This window comes from Phocoena sinus, chromosome 10, assembly GCF_008692025.1.
Source record: "Phocoena sinus isolate mPhoSin1 chromosome 10, mPhoSin1.pri, whole genome shotgun sequence".
Lineage (NCBI taxonomy): Eukaryota > Metazoa > Chordata > Mammalia > Artiodactyla > Phocoenidae > Phocoena > Phocoena sinus.
In genome coordinates, this window is record NC_045772.1 from 86757258 (window position 1) to 86775556 (window position 18299).

The window sequence follows — 18299 nt, forward strand, 5'->3', positions numbered from 1 at the left end:
TCACACCCTATTTACTTACATTTTAACAGATTCCTACAGAAACCATGCAAAATAATTTAGGTGAACAAAAACCACCAGCTGTTTTTGCTAACAAAGAAATGCTTTACCCATGTGCAGATGACTTTTCAAACTGAAGTCTGAAATCCTGAACATTTTTAAATCAATTTATTGAAAAACTAAAATGAAAACCAAAATCAATATTTACACCACCATCACACACTCTTCTTTGATGAGATAAAGAGTCTACAAAGTAGGACTCTGCAATGCAACTGGCATTCATTTCTGGGACAAAGTCCTGATTAATACATTCTGAAGGCTGCCTGGTAGGTGACCAGAAAATTCACTGTAAGGGCTTGAAAGAGTTTTGTGATATGTGTCCTCTGAATGGGTTTTACTCAATCTTCTAATTCTGAATTAGAATGTAGAGTTGAAAATTACAAATGAAACGTAGAATGATCTGATTTACTCCTTTCCTACTCTGTTCCCCCAGCGGCAGATTCAAGTCCAAGAGAGAATTGGATAAAAGCCAACATTTTGCCGCAGGCTGCCACATACTTTTAAGGGGCTCTCCCTCAGTTTCCTTTTCTCTAAAATCAGACTAATTCTAGTCTCCTAACTACAGCCTGCACAGAATTAAGCACTTTAAGATCTCATTACAAGTTCCTGACAGCCACAGACTACCTCAGGCTCGGAGAACCATTGTTGTGGTACCTTGAGGTATATAACATGTCCTAAATCCTATCATATTTTTACCTGTATTTCAGAAGTCCTATTAGTGTATACTAAATTAATTTCCACTTCAAAGAAACAATTCTCCCTTGTCTTCAAAACCTAAACCTGCTCAAAATCCAAATAAAACATTTATATTTAACCATTATGTATTAAGGACCTTCTGAAAATCTGTGAAAATATCAACATTTTCCCCAGAAAAATGAACAGATGAAGTTTTACATAACGTTTCGCAGAAGGGATGAACAGTTCTGGATCTAGATTTAAAACCTTCTCTAAACTATTGTATGCATTCCTTCAACGATTAGCTAAGAGGTCATTTAGATATTTTACTGTGATTTCCCCTTTTCTTATGTTGATGTCTCATTACCCTAACTAGGCTCTAAGCTCTGCAGAGCTAAGGTGCTACATCATACCTGTGTGCAATCTGTATGCTTTCTAGCACAAGGCTTAACACATAGACAAAAATATGTTGATATGACTTTTTATAGGTTCACTGACCAAAAACTTTTATGAACAACATTAGCTAAGGATAGCATCTTTTAAAATAGTGTACATTTTGGGTGAACACGTATGACTAATATTTTCAACAACTGCTATCTGACAGATCTTTCTCTGAACTACAACTTCTGCATATCTTTAAGCTTCTTCCCCCCAGAGATCAAACCTGTGTATCTTACATTGACAACAGTGCAAACGCACATTCTCAAGTGCAAAGTTAGGACCATTCCCCAGGAAAGCCTTACGGAAAACAAAAACAAACAAACAAAAAATACTCCTTTAAAAAATACTGCCAATAGTAAAAGTATATACTGACAGGTAACTCCTACAAGGATTTAAATTTCTATGTAAAGGAAGTAACGGTCATTTGAATATTAACAGAGCACAGATTTAGGTGCAAAAATATGGAGGTGTCTGACTCTTCTGGCTCATTCTGAATTATTTGATAGAGCTTTGCTGAAAACATGAATGTAGAAAATAAACGCAAATTGAGTTTTCAATCTAATATATTTGAGGCTTTTTTTTTTAAGACACAATTATAAATATCACTCAGAAGAGGAAAGGGAGGCGGAGACTCCATGGAATAGGAGACACATGGCCAATGAAAACGATTCACCAGAAACACGCAGGATTATGTCTAATTTCGCAAAGCTCAAGAAACTTGCCCCATGCAAAAAAGGTTTTCTGAAAAATCCAACTCCCACCCCTAAACCCCAAATAAACTCATTCTTTTGCTAGATTAAATATGCCAAGTTTTCAAGGAAGTCCACATAGACTCTGCTGGGCTGTTACTGGCACAAACCCTATTAATTGAAAATCTTAAAATGTAATATATATTCTAATTTTGAGGCTCATAAACATCCTACTTCAACATAATAAATGAGAACTTATTGAAAAGGGAAGTGAAATTAAATCTGGTGAGGCCTTTATTCACCTAGAGTCCTGAAGAGATTCTTCTCAGAGCTGTATTTCCTAACAGACTACAACAAATTCACACAAATGTCACTACAGATCTAATGAATGTTTTTTCATGCCAGTGTCACTCACCCTTGCCTGCCTGCACCCCCCCCCCCCCCCCCCCCCGCTCCAGGCTTTTCAAAATGTATTTCATACACAGAGTCACTGTTCTGGTTGTTTATTTAATTAACATGACGGCCCAGCACACACAGCATTTCTTTCAGTTCTACAGTTTTAACTTTTTTACACTTTAGGCTCAATACAGAAAGAGTAAAATTACTGTTTGCCTCCTTCCAACCTCTGTAAATTTATATAGATTCACTAACTTTCTGTCAAAACAGTTTTTCAGTATGCCTTAAACGTCTATATTCACAAAGTAAAAATCACAATTTTGTCCCTACACACCAAAAAATTCTTTTCCCTCACCTTTCCCAAGAGATGAGAAAATCTTGTTTTTCCTTTTCAGGGTTTTCAAAATTTGGCATTAATTAATTTTAATTCTGTCAGCAGGCCATAAATAATCAATATTGTTCTTTGTATAGCCATGAGCAGAGGTATACTCCTGAAATGTGATAGAAGCTACAATTGAATTAAAAACCCATGGTTGTTCTGGAAACTTATTCAATTTGAGAAATGTTATAGTATCCTGAAATATATTTTGGAGTTTAAAGGACAATACATTCTGTATTTTCAGAAGCAATCTATACTGTAAATGCAAGTAAGTTATACTTTTTACCAGTGATGTAAGAAGGCCTACCGTATGCCTACCGTTGAAAACTACACCTACTCCTACATTCTGCTACTTTTGTTTTGTTGTTGGCTTTTTTGCTTGAAAATACCTTTCTTACATCACTGATGAAAAACTTGCTTCTACTTTTGATAACCAACCACTAGACTCTCACGAAAACTACTACATTCCTACACAAATCTGCTAAAGGTGTTTAATTGAGAGCTGTAAGGACTTATGTCTGGGAAACTCCTTTGATTTTTAATTACACAATGTGAAGTATATAGCTGTACATTTCTGACCGATACTGTACCCATCACAGAGAATTTTGTCATGAAATGGTAAAACTGCATTAACAGTGAGAGGCGTACGGCTTGTGTTTATCTTATGTGAAACCATAGGCAAAGATATTAAATTCTTCTTAATATGTAACTAAAATAAAATTGCATTGGTTTGGAATCTTTCTTAAATCAATGTGCATGGTGGTCCCAGTAATTAGAGGGGAATGTCTGGCCAACTGCATTCTTTGATGTATAAGGAGAATAGAGAGACATCCCTTCAAATACAATTTCCAAGTGTTAAAAATTGCTAAATTAAAATTTTATGTTTAAAACTAACATATTCATTAATCATGCATAATATCTAATAATTCAAGAAATTCTAAGGACCTTAGAGTTCAGAGGGCACAGTGATACCTGCTCAGGGATGTGAACATCTGCTCAGGAAAGATACATACACCTTAATGGAACCATCTGCCTTCTTAACCAAAACAGTACAGTTTGACTCACTGTTCTACAAAATCTTGAGGATACTGGGCTGGTAGGATTGAACTAAAAGTCATGCAAATGTTACCAACTTTGTTCTTTCCTGAAGTAGATACCTTCACTTGCATCTCACAGACACACCCCATGTCCCATTAATTCTGGGACTGAAGACTAGATCTGTGTCTCCTTTCTTTGGTTGAAGCCAAAGCATTTATGATCAGTGCTGCAAAACTCAATTCTGTATGTAATAGCTGATCTACTGTCTTCAGTATGGTTGGGGAAGGGAGAAAGGGAGTGAGAGAGGGAGGGAGGAAGGGAGGGACAGAAATCCATCTGTCATTTGGTTTGCCTTATGAAAATTTTATCATCTATTCTCCTTGACCTTTTAGAATTGAGTCATTGCAGAGAGATAGTTCCCAAGCAAGTGGCCACTATCATTCATCTGGAAAAGAAAAGGCTGGAATTCTCTCACCTTTAAACCTCATAATGAGCAAGGTCCAAATAAATTCTCAAGAGGCCTCTGCCAGCCTCTCTGTGTTTTATGTCCTCACACCTCTACTTAAAATTCACTTGTTGCCTGCGGATTGTCTTAAGAGTAGACGTTCTTTCAGAAAAGAACTCCTCATCAGGTAGCATTCAGGCCAGTGTTACATATGTGGTTTGTAATTATTTTGATTCTTGACTTCATAAAGCATGTGGACGACAGTGGTACACTTTGCACCCTTCATGAGAAGTTTGTTTCCTTGTGATAAAACAGATAAGCCAATTACTATATAGCTCCTGAACTTTTCACACAGGCTAACATATGAGATATTGCCCTGTCTTATAAGATCCTAGTGCATATTAGTTCCCACCCACCCCCAACAAGTATGCTTAGTAGCAACTTAAATGGGTCATATAGAAAAACTTGCCTTAAGTTAACACGTACACACTCACCCGTGCCCTCATTAAAACTTCCAGTAAATAAATTTCTGCTAAATGTAACCTTGTTTTCCCATCAACCATAAGAGAAGAGTCTTCATAAACACAGGCTTTAAAAAAAACAGCAGCCAAGAAAACTGACCAAAACAGATTACAAATATACATTTTCAACAGAAGTCATCAGCAAAACACATAAAAATGCAAAGCTCAGTTACTTCCTTACAAGTCTGCAGATTATTCAAATCCTCCATTTATCAATTCAAACCAGAGGAAACCAATAAAAATCTACAGGTTAATTAACGCAGCTGGTTAACTCCCCTAAACAACCTCCTATCTTAAATCCACCCTTAACTCCTGAACTTCTAAATGTTACTATGAAATTTCAGAAATTTAATTTCAGAGGCTAAACGATATTAATTTGGAGTCAAGTTATTTATGCTTAAATCACAGATTTGACTTAGAAATTTAGGTTAAATTTTGCAATGATCAGATCACATTTCCTTATAAGTTAAAGCAAAGTGTGTTCAAAAAATATTTAAACTAGCAGTGTTTTCATTTAAAAGACATTCCCTAGGTGACTCTAAAAAGAAATTAAAATGTTTTTTTCCCCTAATTGGTTTACCCTTAAGTAGACAGCTTACTTTACTCTGGTGATGTCCAGATTTCTACCAAAACTGAGTATCAGTCAGTGGCCTGTTTTTAACTTCACTCTTAGAGTAAGCTAAACCCAAGAAATATTTGCTTTATCTAAACGAAAAGCTAAATAAGTACATTTGTTTTAAAATAAACACAGAGACTATGATGCTGTCATCCATTCTGCTAAATAATGTCAAACAATCACATTCTGTGGATTCAACTCCATTTCAGAAACAAACTGGCCACCACACCATATGGTGACTGCTATTTCTTAGAAACACCCAAATGATTATCCACAGAATAACCTAAAAAGAAAAAGCTTAGTATATCTTAGGATACTCTCTCACTCCCTAAAGTCCTAATAGTACCACAGGTAGGCATAAGTTTAAATGGGAAAAGTGTAAATTTCCACTTGCTGTACATAACCAGCTCTCTGCCATCCCTACCCCCAAGTGTCAAATCAGCTTGGAGTAGAGAGGCAAACACTGAGGTACTTCTTCTCAGATACAATCTGCTTTTAAAATTGGGATTTGTTCTTTTATGTCCTTTATAGCAACTATACTCCATGGTCTCAAAACACTTAATGATAATAAGGAAATTGGTCCCCATAATTCACTAAACTTTTATTTGGTATAACTTCACTCATAATTCTAGATTCTTCCTCCTCCTTCCTGAAAGACTGATAATACCAGCAATTTAGAAATACTCCCCTGAATTAATGTTTCCTGTATAAATCCATTTGAATTTCTAAATATTCACTTAAGCATGTAGATAACTCAAGAGATACGTTTTCTGAAGTTGATACTAACAGCGCAGTCCATGATTCTGGCAAATTCTTAAGTTCAGACATATTGTTCCCCAAAGTGAAGTTTATGATGATAATACAAAACACATGAGCATGTAATAATGTATGTCCCCAAATCACACTTCAAAACAAACTGGGCACCACCAAACGCAGTCTCTTCAAGTAAAACGTACTGCAAGACGAGAACGCGTATCAGCACCTCACCTTCAAGCATTCCTTGCTTTAATTGTAAAATATTTTTACTGACGTCCATAAACGTTTACCTGTCCCTTTAGAAGAAATTTTATAAAAAGAAACAGAAAGAAATCTAGTAAAATCCTCGTTTTAAAAATCACCCATCGCTTAAAACAATAATTAAACTTAATTTGAACATTTCTGCTAAAGGAGGAAAGCATGAGGGCAAGCCATACGCAGGTGTAGCAGATCTAAAAAGTTGGCCCAGCTGTGGAAGACCCCGCAAAGCTCATCTAGTTTTACTACTTATTCGGGTTCCTGTTGTTCAGGTTATAAAATACTGTGTGAGAGGGGGAGAAAAACCCGCTAGTTTCCAACTAAGTCTGAAGTTAGAGCAGTGTTCTGGTCTATCTTTCCTTCTGTTCCCAGCGCTCAAATTCCCTCCACTCTGTGGCGGATCCCAGGGGTTTCAACTTTTCCCGAGAGGTGAGTGAGAGGGGCTGCCAGCGCTTACCTGTTCCCTCGGGATGCAGGGCAGGGAGGTCCTCCGATGGGACTTGCTGCTGCAGCCCGACATCTCGGCGGACACCACGGAGCTGGACCGCCTCCTCCTCTTAAACACCGGGATCTCTTCCTTGGTCCCAGCGATCAGCTGGGACCCGAAATGCTCCCTCGGAGCCGCCCCCGTGGACTGTGGCAAGATTTGCTCCACGTACCTGGCCAGGAGGATCCCCAGCACTCCGGCCAAGTACGCCAGGTAAGGTCTCCAGGCGACCTTGAACCTCTCTAGGGAAATGAGGGCCACGGTCCTGACCGCGCTAGTCAAGGCGATCATGAGGACGCCCAGCCTCAGCCTCAGTACCAGCCATGTCGCGGCGGCCAAGCAGCTGAGCACCACCCCCGCGGCGGGGAGCGAGAGTAAGTGATCCTCCCCGACGCCCAGCCCAATCTGGACGAGCGCTTCCCCCCCGCAGCAGGCGGCCAGCAGCGTGACGGCCAGAGGCAGGCGCACCCCGGCGCGCTGGAGGTACAAGCCCATCCAGAAGAAGGCACACAGGAGACTGAAGAGCAGCGCCGAGGGCTGCAGCCAGGGGCCGAGCGGCGCGCCGCCCCCGGGAGCACCTCCCCGAGGCCCCGGGAAGACGCCCCCTTCTGCTCCGGGGGCCGCTTCCTCCTCCTCCTCCAACGCCGCCGCCGCCGCCGCCGCCTCCTCACTCCGCTCCAGGTCACAGCCAATCTCTCCGCGGACCAGCCTCACCAGCAACGCCAGCAGAAAGGACAGGGAGCCCGCGCACAGCGCCGAGGAAAGTTTCTGCGAGCGCCGGAGTAGCCGCAGCACCAGGGCGCCCCAGCAGCCGCGGCAGCCCGGGCCCCGGGGCGATGAGGGGGCCGGCCTCGCCTCTGCGTGGCCGGGCTTGGCCCCGACTCGGGCGGCCTCGCCCGGCACGGCCATGGTGCGCCCTCTTCGCGGAGTCCCCGAGGTCCCCCCGACGCCCCCACCCAGCCACACACACACACACACACACACACACACACACACACACACACACACGCACGCACGCTCGCTTGCTCTCCTCCCAATCCCACCCTCGGAATCCCTCCTTCTCCCAGACCCGCGAGCACTGAAAGTTTCCGCTTTCGAATAACTCCTGGAAAAGGCTAGATGCTCCAGAGAGGAGCCTTCAAGTGAAAAGCTAGCACAGGCAGAAACGATCAGACTTCCTCTTCTTCTCTCTTGGAAAAGCTTGCAAAATTCTCCGCTCCACCCCCATCCCCCGACTTCTGTCCTCCGGGGTCTCTTCGGACTTCAGGGTTTTAAAGATTGCCCGAGGCGTCCTGCGCGCGGGGTCCGCAGCCGCTGCTGGAGCCGGGGGCGCAGGGCGAGCTCGGGGCCATCCCGGGCGCTGCTGCGCGCGGGGCCCGCGGCAGATGGAGGTCCCCCTTCTCTTCCTTCCTGCAGCTCTTTCTCTATCACTCTTTCTTTCTCCTCGGCCGATCCTCCCCGGCCCGGCCCCAGGAAGCGAACCGCCATTCCCTGGGGCAGAAAGCACAGCCTCCCCAGCGTCTGTAGGTCCAGTTCATGGCCAAGGGTGGAGAAAATAGAAAAGGGGGTGAGAAATAACCAAGAAGTTGCTAAGTCCCGTCGGAGAGAGACCTAGTCCGAGAGACAAGCGGCTGCCGCAAGGGAAAGGAGGGAGGGCGAGCGAGCTGGAGAGGAAGGGAGGGTGAGAGGAACGGGAGGGTGAGAAGGGAGAAGGAGATTTGCTCTCTCTCTCGCTCTTTTTTTTTTTTTTTTTTCCTTCTTTTTGGTGCGAGGTTGGTGGTGATTTGCAATTTTGCAGAAGGGAAGCGAGTGGAGACGACTAGTTACAACTGTATAAAAAGCAGACAGCTGGACTGATCTGCAATCCCGCTTGCTTTCTTTAAGGCAACTCCCTAGGAAAGCTTTCCCAGCTCAGCTCCCGCCCCTCCCCCGGAGGAGGCGCTGCTCTCAGCTCCGGAGCTCCTTTCCCCGGAGCCGGGCCGCGCAGCTAGCACCTTGGCGAACGGGTTGCTCAGACCCGCCCACCGCCCAGCTCTTTGCATCCGGGGGGCGCGGGGGTCTGCGGCTGGCCCTCACGCCAAGCTGACCAGGACGTTGGGGGAAAAAAAGGACTGTGCTTGGATACTTAGCAGGCGATGGGAGTCAACAGACTTCCCACTGTCGTGAAAAATGACAGCCACATCTACTGTCTGAGTGATTCAAAGATGCTTATGTCAGGTACAACAGCAAACCAATTTCAGGTGGTATTGTAAGGCCTTGACTGCTCCTACTGGAAGGTCTGTTTTCAACAGAAAAGCCAAGCTTTTCTGTTGGGCCAAATAATGGAAAATCTCAACAAGTTACCTAGACTGTAATAGCATTATTTAAAAAGAAGGGGGAGGGGAGAGCATTTTTTAAAAAATTGTTACTTTAAAAAAATGCATAAGAACAATAGTCAACAGTTGTTGTTGATGGTGGATGGTAAACTACATTGAGATTAAGTGACCCTGGCCTCAAAAAGGCTTGTACAAAGTTAGGAAGCCCAAACAGTCAATCAGAAAGTAATAAAAAGAAATCTCGGGCTTCCCTAGTGGCGCAGTGGTTGAGAGTCCGCCTGCCAATGCAGGGGACACGGGTTCAGGCCCCGGTCTGGGAAGATCCCCCGTGCCGCGGAGCGGCTGGGCCCGCGAGCCATGGCCGCTGAGCCTGCGCGTCCGGAGCCTGTGCTCCGCAATGGGAGAGGCCACAACAGTGAGAGGCCCGCGTATCACAAAAAAAAAAAAAAAAAAAAGAAATCTCAAGAGAGGGACGGTGAGAACAGGTAGGTTAACACTAGAAAAGATCTTAGAAGACCGTCTGGTTGTGAAATACTATGTCTACCATGAATAAAGCTTATGAGAAAAAAATCAGGACCCTAGTTACTGAAGTTTACAGGCTACACATTTTATGTACTGTAGGAATGTAGTATTTGGGAAACTGAAGGAAAAAAATTTAAAGCTAACTTTTTTTTGGCAGATTATGAGAAATAATTCAATATCTGTTCAATGGACCTTTTTAAAGTCCATCAATGTGGGGAGCTAGTTTCTTTTTACACTTAACACAAGAATAGTCCATTCTTGTTCATTTTTAATATGGCTACCTTAGATGCCATTTGCCCTCAATAATAATAATAATCCAATCGTGTCTTAATTATCTGAACATTCCAGGTTAAAATGTGTTTAGAGCCTGGAGTATTTGGATAATTGGCTCAATATGCCACTGTATTTTACGTGTAGAGATGAAGCAATATAAAAAGAAAAGGCAAAGGAGATACTTGAGATAAAATTAAATCATGGGATAGGGGAGAAGATGGCTTAAGTCTTAAGCTTAGCTTCATGGGAAACAGCCTGCTCTAGTTTGGGACAGGTATTAATATTAGGGCATAAAGGGATATGAGGAGCTATGATGATACAGGATACAGCTTCTCTCCATCAGATGTCCAGAACCATGTTTCCACATGGAAAACAAGTTGGGCAGCTAGTCAATGGCAGTGGGCACCATCTGTTTAATAATTAAAGAAACAGGAGCAGCGATGTCTTTGCCAAAGACAAATGAGCCCCCTAGCCTGCACACATACTTTTTTGAGTTTCCTTTTTCCTGAGACATATGATTCATATGCCAGCGCCTACCTGAAACGTTTCAGAGTGAAAAGCCTTGACTGGAATATCATGCTAATATCCACTGGCATCAAAAATAGCATATTAAAATGAGAACCTTAAAATCTGGGCATATATCAAGGTTAGAAAGAAAGGAATAGTGAGAATTTCAGAATATTTCCATTTTCACTGTAGTCTACTCCCCACAATTATCTCAGTTCTTTAGAAAAAAGCAATAAGTCACCATAAAAACTGAACATGTAGGAGGCGGAATGTAGATATTAAAGCAACATTGTGACGGAAAAAACATAAGAATGGCATTTGTTAATGGCCGCAAAACAGAAACACTAGATCTGTTCGTTAAACAGTGACATTCTTGAGGTGTTCAATAGTATTAGAGAGGCAATATCCTGATTTCTCCCAATTCTCAACAGACATCACAACCAGAAAGTTATTTGTCCCACCAAAAGGAAAGAAGGTAGATTCCACCCCTCACCGGCATTACCATCCAGAATCTGGAGGCAGAGAAATGAAAACAACAAAATACTCTTCTTAGGTAGATGCAGAAAGCTGCAGTGCTCTACTGCCTGAAAGAAGTGTCCAGCGTTGTGCGCAGCATATTAAATGAACTCAGACCCAACTCGTAAAGCGGGCATTGAGCAACCACATAGAAATAGAAACTTCCCATTTTCTGCAGACAGTGACTGATGAGTTCTAATTCAAGAAAGTGACAACACAGCCAAAAGATCAGGAAAATGTGGTACACACAGAAAAAGAAAATATGGAAAATGGAAAGAAAAATTCAAATTTGACTTGCTAAAGCCCTCCACCTAGCCAAAGCCAGGGATTGTGTTTTATTAGTACTTTGTGAAGAGGATCTAGAAATTAACCCCACTGCATATCACTTGCATTTGGCCAAATATAGTTATCCTTAAGGGAATTCTGTTAAATGCAAAAGTTTACACCCCACAGTATGGGTTCACTCATTCTCCACTACACACCTGGCCTCCGTGCATGTAATCCAATGGGTATCTAAAATATAATTTATCCAATACACAATTCGTAACTTCCAGCTCCCTCCCTGCCCTTCCACAATTCCCACACACTCAACCTATTTCTCCTTGGTCCTCTCCCACCCCAGGAAAAAAACATAACCAACTATCTAGTTGCTCAGCCCCCCAAGGAGGGTATTGCCCTCCATTCCTTCCTCTGTTTGCCTTGCTCCAGTTCCAGTCTATTAGCAAGTCCACTTGATTCTTTCTCTAAAATACAACCTGAATCTATCCACTTTTCACCATTCCCCTTATAATAACCAACCCAGGACCCATCATCATCCCTGGCCTGGACAATTGCAATAACTTTCTTGGAGGAGGGTGTTGCCCTCCTACCACTCATTTTCTACACAACAGCCAGAGTGATGGATTTCAAATGTGAATCCTATGATGTCGCTCCCTCCTTAAAACCGTCCAAAGGCTTCCCGTCACACCTGCATGACCTAAGGTCCCCCAACAGCCTGCAAGCATCTTTCCAAGCCACTCTCTGTGACTTCTCGTCCTATTCCAATTCTACCTCACTATGCAACACTGTCTATTAGAAAGTTCTTCTACAATGGAAACGTACTCTGCACTTCAAATATGGTAGCCTCTAGCCATGGGTGGCTGTTGAGCCCTTGAAACATGGCTAGTGCCACTGAGGAACTGAGTTTGGGTATTTTATTTTATTTTAATTTAAATTTTAATAGCCTCACGTGGCCAGTGGCTTCTGATGGAGAGTGCATCCCTCATCCTCAAGCCATCTTTCTGTTTTTTATCATGTCAAATCAGGACCTTAGGATCTACAGGTTTTCGCATAGCTGGGTCTTTCTGCTCCATCAGTTCTCACCTCGATTATTACCTGTTTACAGAGGCTTTTCCCCAACAGTCTTATCAAAAAAGTCTTGGGACTCCATTTGCACGCACACGTTGTTCATTCCCTCTCACACAGCCCTGTCTCATTATATTTGGAGCACTTATCCCTACACAAAATGGTCTTGTTCATTTATTTGTTTTCTTGTTCATTGTTATTCTTAAAGACAATCTCCGTATATTTTTACACATAATTGCTCAAGTGGGCAGATGCTTCAAAATCTGCAACTGAAGATGTGGTTGCCCAGATTGAACTCATAGGCAAAATCATGCAAGCAGCGCTTTTCACAGAAAGTTGCTTTTTAAAAAATTGCTAGATAAGTTACTCATTTATAAGAGAAATAGGTAATAGTCAATGTTCTGAAAACTTCGTATTGCTTCTCAGGTGAAATGGGCATCATCTACAACAGTTTTCTGGCAGGCACAGGGGAAAAGCCGTTTAAATATATGTGTTTGGTTAGCAAGTCAGCTGAGAAATCCAGAATTAGGAGATATCTGAATATAAGTTACTGCCCAAAAGTCATAGCTCACATCATCATCTATGAGATAGCCTCTAACTATTCCAATTAACACTACTTGAGGGGTTGAATTTAAGTTAAAGAAAATTACATATTTTGGTAAGATAGACCTTATTAACACTAACTATTCCACATCTAGTCAGGGAAAAAATGTAGAAAACTTGCATTTGGGGATGTATTGTCTCCCTCCCCCTCTGTGGAATGCTGCCCCTCTTTTTAATTCCCAAAGAATTTAAGTAACAGCTTTGGATATACTGTTGTGAACTAGTATAAAAACCCTAAAGAGTAAAAGCGAGATGCAAGAACAGGTTGCATCCACAAAGCTGTTATTCACAGAGTCAGACTGTCTATAGCAGTAAACCACCAGGAAGCTTCACTTCGGCTTATGTGTCCTCTGGTTCCCCGTTGTCTGAGAGGTGGCCTTCCTGACATCACATTTTGGGTGTTAAAGGCTGTCTCTACCTTATCTAAACAAATCGTTAAGGAAATCAGAGTGCTTTAGGTACAGGGATTCCCAACCTTGTTCACTTGGTAGCACATGCAGAAAACAATAACATTTTGTTGTCATGTTGGATTAAAGGGACAAAGCTTTTTGCAGATAAAGTCTTCAGGCCTGGAGCCTGAGAGATTATAATCTCAGGTATACCTCTAACCTTTGGCACTTTACATGGGAATTTTTGAGACATCTAGTATTTGAATCACTAATAAAATGTGTAATTCAACTGTATTCTTTATGAAGGCTGTTAAAATAAACATAGTGTAAATCCCAAGACCTTAGTAGCTTGCCAACTACAAATCATAGTTCTTTATCACTTCCCCATAAATTCCCTCAGTTGGTCTGCAACACAAATGCATGATCTTTATCTAGTTTAAAAATTTGGAAATGATACACACTGGCTGATTTATAAAATAGATGTGATCATCATCAGGCCTAGAATCCAAATATTTCCTACCATACATTGATGTGTTCTCCATCGCATCCACATCCGTTACTCTGATTGATAACATCAGTCTCTCCTCCGGACTTGCAAGTGTTGTTACTCTTTGAAAAGTGAATTATTCTGTAAAAATACAAATATATATTCTGTTAAAGTCTTAAAAATAATGATAAATTGTGTGTGTGTGAAATCAGCATACTTTTCACTTAATAGTCTCATATACATATATATCAAAAGGTGATGTTCTGTTCAAAAGTGAAGACATGCTTTGCTTTACAGAATTCTTTGCACCCTCTGTGTCTCAATCCCAGTGGATTATAAGGTTACTAAGGAAGAAGGAACTCACAGGGCACAGAGCACATGAGTCAAACAAAAGAGTTTGAATGCATTTACTGTATATCTGGTTTTTTTACAGATAGCAAAATATTATGGATATTATGAGTAATAAGAGCTTTAAGATTGCTTATATTATTATTTTAAAGAGTTTTATTAAAATGAATTATTCCACTTCTCTGCTTTAGCGCCGTCAGCAAAACACATTTACTTGAATCTTTCTGTGGTGATTCAAAATCTTGTGATATCTCAGAGCTATCTTTGTAAGTAGTAATTTTCAGCTGTATTTGTGCAGGTAAGTGGTGGAGGAAGGAAAGGACTGAATGTGAACTGCTTTCTGTTCAGTAATAATTACTTTTAAAATAATCCTAATCTCTGGCTTCCCTGGTGGTGCAGTGGTTAAGAATCCACCTGCCAATGCAGGGGACACTGGTTCGAGCCCTGGTCCAGGAAGATCCCTCATGCGGTGGAGCAATTAAGCCCGTGCGCCACAACTACTGAGCCTGCGCTCTGGAGCCCACAAGCCACAACTACTGAGCCCGCGTGCCACAGCTACTGAAGCCCGCGTGCCTAGAGCCCGTGCTCCACAGAGAGGCCACTGCAGTGGGAAGCCCGCATGCCACAGCAAGGGGTGGCCCCCGCTCGCCACCACTAGAGAAAGCCCACGTGCAGCAACTAAGACCCAACACAGCCAAAAATAAATAAATAATAATAATCCTAATCTCAAAATATAAGCAATATGTTGGCAAAAGCCTGAGAGTAATAAAGATTTACTCTTGTGTCTTATTCTTTAAGATCATTCACTTTAATTTAAAAACGAAATAAAAATTCTCTTCCACTGGACTCTGAATAGGGCCATACAGTAATAGTGTAAGAAAATCAAAGAACTTAAAAATTATTTGTTGGGGCAAAGGGTGGGCAGAGAGCATGTAATAGGGGAAGAGGTGGCAGGAATTTTCAGTAACATCATCTTCACGAGTGAATTACAGCCCATATTTACTATAATCTACAAAAATGATCTTTTCTGTTAAAGGAACACCTCAAATCCTATTTTATGAAGAGGAATGAATTTTACTAAAATGTAAAAGGAATATGTAACAGTATGAAAAAAAAATCTTCTTTGGGGGAGAGTTAGAAGGAAGAAAATACAGTGCCTACCAAGTAAATTACTGATAAATGGTCCAAGCCTGAGCTCTTTCTGACTTCATGAGCAAATACCTCAGTTCTACAGCTGCCACTGATGTGCAGACCATTCTAAAGTTTAGAACTTAAGGATGATTTGTGTTTTCAGTTAGAGAATATTTATAGAGAAAAATTTGAGGGTTGCTTGATAGAAAGGAAAATGTAAGTATAGGCTATTTCTTTTGATATGCCAATACCACTGAATTTTAAAGTTAGCTTTTACTTTACCCTCAGAAGTTATAATAGCACCCAAACTATTACTTTTTGTACATGTGATAGTAGGATGCCAGGACAAAATTTATATACAGCCCAGAAACATCTTTGGTCTATAAAATTAATCCTCTTTTATATGAAATCTACCAGTGTTTTTAAAGGTCAATAGAGCATTTTGAGCTTCCTTATCGTTTCGGAGGAAAGTTATAATCAGCCAAATGTCTAGAATTAGGCAATTGATGGAAGAAGAGATAAAAAGAAAGAATAGAGATAATTTACTAATTGAAAATCTTTGCTGAATAATCCATCACCCACTGCTCTTTTCCTTTACAACCAACCTAAGGAGAAAGCATATTTAAAAATAGAATGAAATTATAAATTGGAACCAAAACTCATTCATAAAAAGATTAAATTATGTAATTCTGGAAATATCCTAATACAACATCTATATTGTGCTCTGCAGCTTTTAAAATAATCCAAATTAATCTTCACAATGTATGTGCTGTTCGTGAAGCTTATATTATTATCCCTGTTTTACACAAAAGGGAACCGAGACCCAGAGAGACTGAGATCTGCTCGAGCTAATGAAACATCAATGACAACAGAACCCAAATCTCCTGATTCTTGATTCCAGGGCTTGTTATTAATTGCCATAACGTATTCTCTAATATAATCTGAATCTAAGAAAATTTAGAGGTCACCATCTGTCTCTCACCTAATCAAAATTCTAACAGCTTGAAAATTTCCAAAGATGGGAAGTCCCACTACTTTTTAATTTTTAATTGGAGTATAATTCACATATCATAAAATTTACCTCTTTAAAGGGCACAGTTCAGATGTTTTTAGTGCATTCACAAAGTTGTGCAATCATCAATGCCATCTAATTCCAGAATATTTTCAGAACCCCCAAAAGAAACTCTATTCCCATTTGTAGCCACTCCTCATTCTCCACTCCCCACCACAGTCCCCACACCTGCTAATCTACTTTCCATCTCTACGGATTTGCCTGTTCTGAACATTTCATATAAATGAAATTATATAATCTGTGGCCTTTTGTGTCTGACTTCTTTCACTTAGCATGTTTTCAAGGTTAATCCATTTTGTAGCAGGTATCAGTACTCTTTTTGATGGCTGAATAATATTCCATTGATGGACATACTGTTGCAAGTGTTCCTTTATATTCTAGATACTAGTCCCTTAAACCCCCAGAATTTAAAAAAATAGATTGCAACAAGAGGCAGCTCTCTCGTTCTGTGTAATGATTCTTTCACTGTGTACAATTCTTTCATTGTGTACTTTAGTCAAAAACAAGGGGCCCCTAGGTAAAACAGCATTCCCAGTAAGGGGTGTTTAGTATATTTAGTGGAATGTTACTCAGCAATGAAAACAGACAAATTATTGATACACACAATAACTTGGATAAATCCCCAGGGAATTATGCTGAGTGAAAAAAAAGAATCCCCCAAAATCACATATTATATGATCACTCTTACATATAACATTCTTGAGATGAAAAAGAAATTATCAAAATAGAGAACAGATGAGTGGTTGGCAGAGGTCAGGGAGAGGGTTGAGAGGAAAACATATGTGTGGCTACAGAAGGGCAGCTGGAGGGATCCTTGTGCTGAATCTGTTCTATATCTTAATTATGTCAATGCCAATATCCTGCTTCTGAATTTGTCCTATAGTTTTTCAAGATATTACCATTAGGGGAAACTGGGTAAAGAGTACATAAATCTCTCCGAATTATTTCTTACAACTGCATACGTATCTACTATATAAAAAGAAAAATGTGGGCTTCCCTGGTGGCGTGGTGGTTAAGAATCCACCTGCCAACACAGGGGACATGGGTTCGATCCCTGGTCCAAGAAGATCCCACACGCCGCGAAGCAACTAAGCCCGTGCGCTACAACTACTGAGCCTGTACTCTAGAGCCTGCGAGCCACAACTACTGAAGCACGCACGCCTAGAGTCCGTGCTCCGCAATGAAGAGTAGCCCCCACTGGCCACAACTAGAGAAAGCCGCGCACAGCAACAAAGACCGAACACAGCCAAAAATAAATAAAATAAATAAATTTTTTAAAAAGAAAAGAAAAATGTGTATTTTGCATTTTCTCTGACACTACTTGAAAGGGAATCGCTACTATCTTTTGTGTGCTTAGGCATGTCACTTAAAAAAACTTACCTTACTGGTTTTCTCTGTACTGTTCAGACATTGAAATTCTTTTGGTGTTTGGTTAATTTGTTTTGAAATAATTGTAATATATAATATAAAGTAAAAGTATAACTAAAAAATAGAAAATACAATAGCTTACTCTTTTAATTATTATGAAACAGTTTGTCCTAAAAAGAAATACAAGTATTTAAGTATAGTTTTATTCTTTGCTTTCAAAGATGATTTACATTGTTCACTATGAAATACACAAAATGGATGGAGCAGATAATAGCATCTTAATTGAATAAATATAGAAACAAGCACAGATGCCTCACTTAAGACACTCCACAGTTCAGTCTGGATTCCAGGTCTGGTGATGCCATGATCCAGCAATTATGTATTTTTCATCTTGAAGTCAAGGTAGCTAAAGAACACTGGAGCTTGACCATTTATCCTACACTCCCTACATTTACAATGTTCTTTTAACTCGCAGATGTATTGGATCTTACAGAATCTGGGGCTATCTGTTACACTGCCTCTTAAATTCTTGCCTCCCCAAAAACATTAGCTCCAATAGGGCAATCTCATTTATGACTCTGGCGTGGCGTGCCTTGAACACAATAACTATGTTGTAAGAATATAGCAAAAGTGTCAAAATGCAGCATTTAAACAACAATCACCTGT

At 40.7% G+C, this 18299-nt stretch overlaps 1 protein-coding gene across 3 annotated transcripts in view; it reads right to left on the reverse strand.

Annotated features, from left to right (window-relative positions):
• PDE3A (phosphodiesterase 3A) overlaps nt 1-18299 on the reverse strand; it is a 324662-nt gene that overhangs the window by 296824 nt on the left and 9539 nt on the right. For 2 of the 3 annotated variants that reach the window (XR_004351893.1, XM_032646570.1), the window contains exon 1: nt 6729-7667. Coding sequence is in view for 2 of the 3 variants with exons in the window: in XM_032646570.1 (XP_032502461.1) it covers nt 6729-7667 (939 nt within the window). In the remaining variant the exon portion in view is untranslated. Of the gene's footprint in view, nt 1-6728; nt 7668-13747; nt 13856-18299 lie in introns of those variants that run through there. The other variant, XM_032646571.1, reaches the window with a different exon arrangement.